The 11,341-nt window shown below is 41.0% G+C and overlaps 1 protein-coding gene across 1 annotated transcript in view; it reads right to left on the minus strand.

Annotated features, from left to right (window-relative positions):
- Muc16 (mucin 16, cell surface associated) overlaps positions 1 to 10,835 on the minus strand; it is a 188,035-nt gene extending 177,200 nt beyond the window's left edge. The window contains exons 1-2 of the mRNA XM_076575603.1: positions 5,369 to 10,835; positions 2,136 to 2,249 (exon numbers count right to left, since the gene is read on the minus strand). Of these exons, the coding sequence (XP_076431718.1) occupies positions 2,136 to 2,249; positions 5,369 to 10,814 (5,560 nt within the window). The 5' untranslated portion in view covers positions 10,815 to 10,835. The remainder of the gene's footprint in view (positions 1 to 2,135; positions 2,250 to 5,368) is intronic.
- Positions 10,836 to 11,341: the final 506 nt, after the last annotated feature.

Raw genomic sequence — 11,341 nt, forward strand, 5'->3', positions numbered from 1 at the left:
ATTATATAGATCTGCATGATCACATTTAGTGTATATGGTGCCAAGGACAGAAACTCAGGACTCTGTGAATTCTAGGCAAGTTCTCTACCAACTGAGCTACAACTTTAACCCTCCTGTATCCTTTTGAGTTGTAATTGCTCCATAAATTTGTGACCACACTTATTCAATCCTGTTCCCCTCTATTTTCTGTATGACTCAATGTTGAGCTCTTCCTTCCTCCTGACCTACTTATTCTTCATCAGACCCCATCAATTCCGATCATTTTCATGGGCAAGCTTAAATCCACCTTCACTGAGAATTCATTATATTTCATTTTCTCCATATTTTTTCGCCACAATGTCTGAATTGAATTTTAATCTCCAGCAGTCCTGGCTCTTAACAACTATTAATGTTTGACTGTTTCACATGTGGTAGGTGTGGTGTTCAACTCAAAGTCTTGAGTGAATAAACAAATAAATGAGGACATGAAAGAATGCTACATCAGAATGTACCTCCTTTGACTTGAAAGAGGTGACATGTGTCATTTGTTTGAAAGTTTGGGTTCCATAATGTGATAGTCCTGTGCTGATTTTGTCTTTTTACTAGAGATATGGCTGTAAAGGAAATTGCTTGGCTTTGTTCAAACCAAGGTTTCCTAGCACAGTTTGATTACATAATCTTTTTTTGTCTGGAAGACACCTAGCATTTCATGGTATTGATGTGCACATTTATGAGTACACATGGGCTGGGCATGGAGCTCATTGGGTATAATATTTACCCAACATTTATGGGGTTCAATCCCTGGAACTACATAATCTGGGTATGGGGTGCACACCTATAAATACTGTGACCCAGTGATCTGCACACTAAGGTACCTTAAACTGACTTCCTTCTCTTCTTTACCTTCTCTTCCAACTGCATGCCAGGACCACTCTCCACTTAGGATAGACTATGTGGCTCCATGGCTTAGATTAAAAGACTGCATCTTAGGAAGCCTGCAAAGGATTCTTCACCACAGGTTAAAATCAGTAGTTCTGACTTAGTGCTGACTTTGTCAGAAACCTAGATTTTCAAAGTCTCCAAAGTAGCTTACTAAAACTTGGGCTCCCACTGAGTCTGTGGGGGAAATCCTCAATATCTTTAGCCATTACAAAAATGAAAAACTACACTAAGATTCACTTTCATCCTAGTACAAACGACATTTATGTACAAAGTAGAAAACAAACGCTTGTAACTATTGGAGAAAAATGAACATTATACACTGTTGGTGGGAATTTAAGCTATTGAGTCTATCCATTTCAGAAAAAGAGTATAGAGGCTCCTTAAGAAACTAAAAACAGGAAACAGTAAGGATGGCTCCATGCTTAGGAGCACTTTCTGCTCATGCAGAAGACTCATTTTTGGTCCAAAGTATCCACTTAGTGACATATAACAACCCATACCTCCAGTCCCAGGGATCTCATGCGCCCTTTTACTTTCACAAGCACCAGACATGCCTAGAATCCCTCAGTGTGGAGCTCGGGGCATGGTTCTGCTGGAGAGCCTCTACCTAGAATCTTCCAGTGAGGAACCTGGTGATGTGGCTCAGAAGCAGAGTTCTTGACTTAAAATATGCAAATGAGGGGCTGATCAGGCTTCAGCAATCCTGTTCTTGCCTAGCAAGTGCAAGCTGCTGTGGCCTCCCACCAGCACACAACCCCCCCCCCCAAAGTTGCATTATAATTATTTTGTTCCTTTAATGTCTTTCTATGCATTCTCAGTTTATATCTTAGTCTCCAAGATATGCATTTTATTAAATTAGCATATCAGGGTGGACATGGAGGTACTTATCTGACATCTTAGCATGTAGATTATGACAGTACATTTGTGAGTCTAAGGCTAGCTTGGGCTACATAGAAAGGCTTTAGAGAGAGAATGGGAAGAGAGAGGTTTAAGTTTGAGATCTGGAGTAAATCTTGCTCAGCATGTTATGAGAATACTATTATACACTGCCTTCTACACAGTAACCATTAGACAAAGATCCAGCTTAGACAAGCATTCATGAAAACCATATAGTATTTTCTTTATGGAAATCAAGAAGTTTGTTGCTCTGGAACAGGGAATAAGGCAAGCAGTATTGTTTCTACTTTCTAGGGAGTAAGCACGGTGGGATTTACCTTTAGGGCTAGCAGGTGATGTAGAAGCCAGAGGGCCATTTCCTAGGCCAGCAGTGTCTCCATGGGCAGCTCCATCAGGTATCTCTGTGTGGGACTGTGCGCTGTTTTCTGTTTCTGCAGGTGAGAGTGAGGAAGAAAACAGGTAAGTATCTCTCCCAGAAAGACTATACTGTCTACATAGATTACCTCATTGAGTACATGCTACTCTTTCTCTAGAATCCATGACAGTGATTTTGAGCCACAGCTACACAGGATGAATAGCCAGTCCCTATATCCACCACCTTCCTATAAATTTATCAACTTGCCCATACATCTATGTGCAGATCTGATGGCCTTTCCTTTCTTTTACCATTTGCTTTCTACTGTCAGTCTTTATTTCATCTCTCTTTCTCTCCCAATCCCCCTTCTTCCTTCCCTCCCATTCTCATTTCCTTATTTCCTTCCTTTCTTTTTCAAAGTAGTGTCTCATGCAGCCCAAACAAGCTTCAAATTTGATACATAGCTGAGGATTACCTTGAATTTCAGTTCCTCCTATCTCCAAATTTTTGAGTACTTGAAAGACATGTGAATACCTTCATACCTACATGATGCATTGCTGGGGTGGAACTAAAAACCTTGTGCATGCTAAGCAGCACCCTACCAAATAAATCACATCCCACCTTTCACTTTCTGTCTGTCCTCCTTTTCTTCCTCTTTACTTAAATATGTTCTTATCTTTTTATTTGATTTGGTTTGACTTCAGAGTATGAGCAAACTACAACAAGAATCAAAGTCAAGTATGGTGTTATAGACCTGAAATCCAAACACTTAGTATGCAGAAGCGGAAGAATTTTAAGTTTGAGGCCTGCTTGGTGTGATATAAAAAGGCAATGTACAGAGAAAGCGAATCAATGATTTCAAATCTGCCTTTCTTATGCAGTGTTCAAACTATCTGAACAGGGAATCAAACATGCTTCCTCTGGAGATTTCCTAATGAAGGTATCAATGTTGCAGGGCATTTTTTGGATTTGTGTCACAAATGAAATCTGGTATCAAATTTAATTCTCTTGCTGTGAATTTAAAGAATAGTATCTTTTTTTTTTTTTTTGGTTTTTTCGAGACAGGGTTTCTCTGTGTAGCTTTGCGCCTTTCCTGGAGCTCACTTGGTAGACCAGGCTGGCCTCGAACTCACAGAGATCCACCTGGCTCTGCCTCCCGAGTGCTGGGATTAAAGGCGAGCGCCACCACCGCCCGGCTAAGAATAGTATCTTTAAAAGGTCTTCTGTACTTACTGGCTTCTGGGTCCCTCCCACATCATCAGGTACCTTATTCCTTCAGCTTTCAGGACCACATGTTTTTCCTTCTTACCTTTTGACTCTGTTGTGATTCTAGTAGCATGTTCACCACAAAGGCAGAAACTCTTCTTTGAATCAGGTCTAGTGGTACTATATGTCTATAATCTCTGCTGCGTGGGCAGCTAGGGCAGGACTATTTCAAATTCAAGGTCAGTATAATTGACAGAATGAATTTCAGGCTAGCTTGTGCCTCCATATGCCACACATATACATAAAACAAGTACTGTATTTGCTGCTTAAGAATAAAGCATATGTGTCAATCCATGTGGAATAGTCTTCCAAAACAAACCAAAGAAAAATCTCTCCCCTTTATCTACATGTTACTGTGGTTGAAGTTTAGTCCTCTATGCTTCACTAATCTATCCCCTGAGAATCCCCATGTTGTCAAAATACCTCTCACTTTATGGCAGCTTTGCATTTCTGTAGTATTTGACAGAGTTTACAATTTCTCTCTAAAATCTTGTCTTCCTATGGCTACTGCCATGCCAGAATCTCTTGTGTTTTCTGCTAGCTTTTTAACTACCCCTGTTTAAATTAATGATTAAGAACATAAATTCCTACTCCAGAATAGTTTGCATTTTTTGGTTGGGGAGAGTGCTGGGGTTCAAACCTATGGCATTATGCACCCTAGGGGAAGTATTCTAGCACTAAGCTATACCCCTGTCTTGTCGGTTTTTCAGCCAGGGCCTTACTGTATAACTTTGGTTCTCTTTGAACACAGGCTCTTTTTGCCTCAGCTTCCCACATGCTAGGGTGACAGGCATGCACCAAGCACGCCTGACTAAGTTCTTAGCTTAGTTCTTTCACTTATGAGCTTTATGATAGTGAGAAAATTATTTCACATCTTCTATGTATCACAACTTCATTACCCACAAAATAATATTACAATTTAATATTACAATTGAAACCTTGGTGAAACAGTGTTGACATAGAAATAAGTGCTGTATAAGCTGAATAAGCTGAATTGTCATTATCAACATTGTTAATTAGCATTAATAATCATAGTAGAACATCTATAATATTGTAGTAATTACTCATTGACTTGCTTTTTTTTTTCTGTTTTGCCCATGGCTAGCTCAGTTATTAGAAGTGATTGATGTTACTAGTTCAACCAATGTGTGCTAAAGAAACTTACAGTATGGGGTTAGAGCATATGGGTCATCTGTATAGCATTTGACTGACATGTGTAAAGTCCTAGGTCCAATGTCCAGTAACAAAAAAAACAGGATTCATGCTTTTAAACAGTTGGATGAATTTGAAAATGTAAAGTATCTACAATAGAGTTTTACTCAGGTATAATTTGTAGGAACTAGATATGATCATGTTAAACAATATTGGGCAGACAGATAAATAAATATCATAGATTTTATGTCATGTGGAAATATACATACAAAAGCCCTAAGAGCAGAAAACTGACTACAAAGGAAGTGGAAGGAATCTAGAAGGTAGAGAAGAAAGTGAGAAGAGTTCATAGTAGGAAGTGGGGATGATGAGAGCATTGTTTGAGCATGTATGAGAATATCAGAATGAAAGTCACTAATTTGTACAATTTGTATGATTTAATAATGCTAATAATAAATAAATATGAATGCAATAATGAACTCCTAATTTTTTTCTACCTCTTAGGAAAAGGATATTGCCTATGATCTTCCAATGTCTGTAAATGGAAGTGTAGGGACAATGGGTTCTTACTTATCAACCTGGTTGAATGTATAGGAACCTGAAAAGCATTTATCACCCTTCCCAAGTCAGAACTTTCAGTCATTATGCTTTTCAAGAAGGGTAATAAAGATGTTTTGATGGGATGAGTTCTAGGCTTAAAAGTTCTAAATATAATCATGGAATCTTGAGAGCAGCCACTCATTCCAACAACACTGTTATCTTCTGTTTGTAAATTACCTGTAGGAGTAATCCTGTGGAGGGCTGGGCTGCTTGTAAAGTCAGTGCCAGTGGAAGCAGGAAAAGGCAGTGGTGTAGAAGCTGAAGAAGGTAGCTTTTCTACAATGGTGGAAATCAAAACATCTCCATGACTTGATTTTGTAATAGAAAGAGGACTGCTAGAAGTCACAGCTGAGCTGCCTTTTGCAATGCTAGTTGTGGCAAGTGAAGCCATCTCTTCTGTCGGAGAAAGGGTTGTTGTTTCAATAAAAGTGGTCTCGTCTGAAGGTAACATATCAGTTCCTGGAACATGAGTACTTTCCGATGAAGGCATAGTAAAATTGGATTCTGGGGAGGATGTTACCCCAGTAGACTCTACAATAGATGAAGAAGGATTTAAGGTAGTGACTGTTTCTACCAGAGCTTCAGTAAACTGTGAAGATGGAGTCTGATGTGGAGTTGACATGGTCATAGCAGGAGTGATGACAGCACTCTCAGAAACTGGCAAAATGAGAGTGGACACAGGAGCTGAAGGTATCTTTGCTTGTAGGGACATGCTAGTGTCCCTCAGTCCAGAAGTTGAATGGGAAAATTGCTCAGTATCAGATCTTGTAGTCTCTAAATAGGCAGGCAATGGTGTGGACATAGAAGTCACCCATATGGAAGAAGAAGTACCCATTGTATAGGTGTCCCTGAATGATTCAGGGGGTGTTGGTATAGAGGAACTTAGCTCATGTCCCATACTGATGGTCTTTGTGTTTGTTACTTTGAATTTTGAGGAAGTATGAAAATTTTCTGTATCAGTAGTCACATCAGATAAGCCCAATATTTCATGTGAAGTGGTGCTCAAATTAGGAGGTGAACTTGTTCCAGTTTCCAAGCTTCTGCTCAATGTATCTGTTGTCTTAAAAGACTCAAAGGTGGGGAATGATGTCTCAGGAAAAGAAGTGGGGTTTGAACTAGGTGATGATAGAGAGAAAGCAGAAGAAGGTAATGTCTTTGTTGGTAATGTCAACAATGAAGAGGCAGTACCATCTGGTGAAGCAGCATCAAATGATACAGTGTTTTGGAACTGGGGTCCAGGAGTGGTTATGTCCACACTGGATACTTCAGTTCTGGTGAAAGAGTGAGATGTTTGAGAGGTTCTGGTGTCCTCTGAAGTGGCTAACTCACTGTTTCTCCAGCTTGGAAATAAAGTTGTAAAAGAAGCTAAGTTTGTGTCCAACTCCTTTGTAGTTGTTTGCCCAAAAGAGAATATGGGGGCCATAGAAGCAGGAGAGGAGAGACTTTGTCCTTCTGATGTGGAAGTAGCAGGAAATGATGTTGTCCCAGGTATTTCTGCAGAATTCACAGAGGGAGTTGCTTCATGGGATGGAGTACCTGTCCATGACAGTGACTCAGAACTGCTGAGACGAGGCATGGAGTCTGGGTGTAGAAATGTCTGAGTTGCTGAAGAGAGGGCCCCAATATTAGCAGTAGTACCTGATGTATTCCAAAGAGTGGTAATTTTGGATGATTCTGCAGCATTAATTACTTGACTGATACCAATATCTGGGAAGGAAAGTGTAGAGATACTGGAAGTACTTCCCATTGAGATGTCTGTTGTCTCTGTGAAGGATCCAGAGCCTGAAATAGATTGTCTCTCAGTTGAGTTAGCTTCTGTTCTTGAAAACCCAGTAGAAGTCCTAGTGAGTACTGTGAAAAGATCAGAACTGGATTTTGTCATCAAGTTAGTATCTTCAGGCATGGTTATTTTCTGTTTTACTGAAGTTAGGGGGAAATCTTCCTGAGTTTTTGTATGAGCAGGTTTAGATATGGGCATTGATGTAGAAAGTGTTGTGTCCCAATTGTTTTGTGATTTCATAATTGCAGTTGTAATTCTTGATGGAATTGAATTAACTAGAACAGTGGCTTGGGAATGCACTTCTGGACTATTGGTTTTTACTGTAGTTGTTGGATTTTTAGAGAAACTGTGACTTGTCTTCAAGTTCCTTATGTTATTTGAAGGACCTAGGGTTGGAATCTCTGTGGTATCCAGGCCTTGGATTGAGGTACTCCCAGAAGCTACACTTTTGTCTTTTCCATTTGAGATTGTCTCTTGAACAGAAGTTACAAGCACAGTCACAAAATTAAGGGAAGAGACATTTTGTACTTGTGATGTAGAAATAACAGGTGAAGGTGTGGTTTTCTCAATCATAGTTGATGTTGAATCTGAAGAAGTGTGTTTTTCCTTGGGTAAAGAACTTACATGTGACTGTTCCTCAGAACTACTGGATTGAGACTTCAGTGCTAAATGTGGAGATGTTTGAGGCTCAGGTGAAGAAAACTCTGCCATAGAAACAGGGGTTGCAGTGTCCCTGGATGGGGTATCATATAATAAAGACCCAGAATTACCTGACTCAAAGACAGAGGTTAACTCTATGTGTTCTTTTGTGCTAGGGTAGGTAATGCGGCTGGGAATGCTTCCAGTGGTGATGTCTTCTGATGCTGAGAAATAAAGAGGGCTTTTTGTGGAGACTTTGCCAGCTGTAGTGGACTCTGAAATGGAGAGGCCAGTAGACATGCTAGGGGGCAACTGAGAAAATACAGTGTTGTGTGTTGTGGCAATCGTGGTCTCTTCAAGAATGGTAGTTTGTGGAAGTGATTGGCTCAGGGAAGAAGCTGTGTGAGTCATAATTCCAGAGGCATCAGAAAATGTTGCCTGTGAAATAGAAACTGTAGTATCCACCAATGGATGCTGAAACTTGGTTGAAAATGCAGTTTTAGATGAAACTGATGCAGGAGTAATAGAAGATTTGGATTGGGGTATGGAGCTGCTGGTTTCCATTATTGTCTCTGCTTTAAGAGAGGAAGCAGAGCTTGTCTGTGAGAATTTGGTGACCTGTGAAGTCTCTTGGCTTGAATGTGTACTACTGCTCCAATTTGGAAGTGAAGTAGACAAATCATGAATATCCAACCCAGTTGTGATTACCTCCCTAGAAGAGGTGAAGGCAGAGACCACAGAACTAGGAGATGGGGTGCTGTGTTCTACTGTGGAAGTACCAGGAGAAGTTAAGGTAGAGCCATCAAGATATCCTAGAGAATTGGCAGGCTGGCTTCCTTTCAGAGTTGGAAAAGTTGTAATTGATGGGACTCCATAACTTTGGCTTACAAATGTGGCTGTTTCTGTGACTAGGGGAACTGGAGTGAAACTAGTGAGATTGTGGGACACTGAAGACACAGGTGATGTTTCCGGGGAGAGGGCCATGTTTGATGTCACTTCAGAATCCCCAATCTGGCTGGTACGTATTTCTTCTGATTCTGTGATGTTGGAGCCATAAAGCTTGGTGACAACTCCACTAGACATATCTTCTGCTGTAAACTTGGTATCTTCTGAAGTAAACTGCTGAAGCATTGGAAATATTGTGTTATCAGGAGACATGGATACTGTTCTGAATGCAGGAAGAGGGGAACTGTAAGGCACTTCAGAATGGCTACTAATGGTATCTGTGCTCAAATGCAGCTTCTCAGGTATTGTAGCTTGTGTCAGTGTTGTCAGGGGGCTAAATGTCTCTGTCCCAGTCTTTTCAAGTTCAAATGATGTTGGCTGTGTATGTGAAAGAGTAGATATTTGGGTGATGGGAAGGGTAGTGGGGAAAGCTTTATTTTCAGATGACACTGATGTAGGTGTGATGGTGTCTTTTAATTGGGGTACAGAACTGCTGGCTTTCATGTTGGACCCTGGTGTGACTGAGGAAAATTTATTCATCTTTGAGGTTTGGGAAGTATGTACAGTGTTTGAGTTATGCTGAGAAATGGTGCTCCAGCTTGGAATGTAAGTAGTCACAGGATCTGAACTTGTATGCGAATCTGTTGAGAATAGATCCTTGGTAACTGTGAAAACAGAGGTCACAGAATCAGGAGAGTGACTCCTGTGTCTGTCTGGCAAGGAAGCACCAGAGGTCACTGAAAGTAACCCTGCTGTTGCTGTGGAATCTGTAGACCTAGACCCTTCCCCAGAAGTAAGTGTCCATGATGCTGAAGCAGGAGTGTTGAAAGGAGCTGTGGATTCTGAATGTGGGTATGTATGCATTCCACTGGAGTGGGTGTCCTTGACTGAGGTAGTGCTGGATATGTCTGGGTAAGTAAAAATGTCTGTCATAACTAGAGAGTGTCCCATGGGTCTGCTTGTCATTTCTTCTGATTCTGTACTGATGGCTGAGGTAGGGAGACTGGTGGAGATTACAGTGGAAGTATCTTCTGATGTTGACTGATGAGGGGTTAAAAGCGATGTACTGTCATTAGACATGGCTCCTGTCCTAGACTCAAAAAGGGAAGGGCTCATGGGCAGTCCACTCTGGCTAGGACTGTATTCTGTGGTTGAATTTATGTCTTCAGGTGTACTGAAATCTGCCCCTGCTGTCCTCAGGGAGGAAGCTGTGCCTGTCTCAGTCTCTGTGCTTTCAGATGAGACTGGCTGTGAAGGTGAAGGTCTAGTATGTTCCATGATGGGCATAATGGTTGTGAAAGATTTCTTTTCTGGTGAGGCTGATATAGATGTGATTGTGTGTTTGGCATGGGGTGTGTAAGTTCCATCTTCCATGCTGTTCTCTGGTGTGAGTGAGGAAACAGAGGTTTTCTGTGAGATTGTGGACAGTTGAGCACTGTTGGAGCTTGGTGTTGAATGAGTCACTGATCCTGAGGTTGTAAATAGTCTGGAAGGGATTGGATCCTTAGCAACTGTGAAGATAGAGGTGACAGAAATGGGAGAGCTGGTGCTGTATCTCTCTGCATCGGCAGGAACTGGAGAATGTGAGGGTGTATCAGGTGTAGGTCTTGTTGAACTTGCAAACATGGACCCTTCCCAAGTTGAATGAGTCCAAGATGGGGATGGTGAATTGATAGAATGACCCACAGATTCTGAAAGTAAAGATGCTTGTGTCACACTGTGCTGAGTCTCTGTGTTTGAAGCAGTGGTTGATGTGTCTTGGGAAGTCACCATGTTTGATGTCACCACAGAATGTCCCCTGTGGCTGGCTGCTGTCTCTTCTGATTCTGGGGTGGTTGTAGATCTGAGGAGCCTGGTGGAGATTCCAATGGAAGTGTCTTCTGATGTTGACTGATGTGGTATTGAGAGAGATGTGCTGTGCTCAAACATGGCTGCTTTCTGAGACACGTGAAGAGAAGGGATGGTGGACGCATCAGTCTGTCTAGTATTCATTCCTTTTGTTGCATGTGATACTTCAGATTTACTGTTATTTTTCCATGATGTGTTCAAGGTGGAAGCTGTCTGTTTCCTAATCTCTGCAGTTGCAAATGAGATTGATTGTGAAGATGAAAGTGTGGTACCTCCTGAGTTGGTTGGAACTATTGTGAAATATTCATTTTCAGAGGAGACTGGTGTGGTTGTAATAGTGTGTTTGAGTTGGGGTGTTGAACTCCCATCTTCCACATGGTTTCCTTTTGTGATGGAGGAAGCTGTGGTCATCTGTGAGATACTGGATGCTTGTTCTGGGATAAAACATTTCTTACTTAGTACTCATATGTCTGTATAAACATGTATTAAAATAATCATTACATAAATTGTATTATTTCTTAGGAGAAGTTGTATGAAATATAGTTTATAAATAAAACCTACAGCCTTGCAACTATAAAAATAAGTCAGGTTAGGTCAAAATGCAGAGAATAAATGACTATGGAGTGTTCAGCCCTAAATCATATTTCCTTTCTATAATGCTCAGGGTGCCTCTTAGAAAAGGAAGTCGAAAGACTGGAAGAACCAGATCTAAAAAACAATGTCTTCTGAACATGACAGGACCATTGCTCTCATGAGCTCATTCTAATGGTCTATACAAGACCTGCACAAGATTAACTCAATTAACATTGAAGCATGGGACAGGGGAGATGAAAAGTTACTGACAGTTGATTGTAGATTGATAAGAGACAATCAGTTCTCTCCAGGGATATGGCTCCTGGTAGACTACCCATGTTCCAGTAGATGGTTGGCCCTGCAGC

The sequence above is a fragment of the Peromyscus maniculatus genome, chromosome 7 (assembly GCF_049852395.1).
Source record: "Peromyscus maniculatus bairdii isolate BWxNUB_F1_BW_parent chromosome 7, HU_Pman_BW_mat_3.1, whole genome shotgun sequence".
Taxonomy (NCBI): Eukaryota; Metazoa; Chordata; class Mammalia; order Rodentia; family Cricetidae; genus Peromyscus; species Peromyscus maniculatus.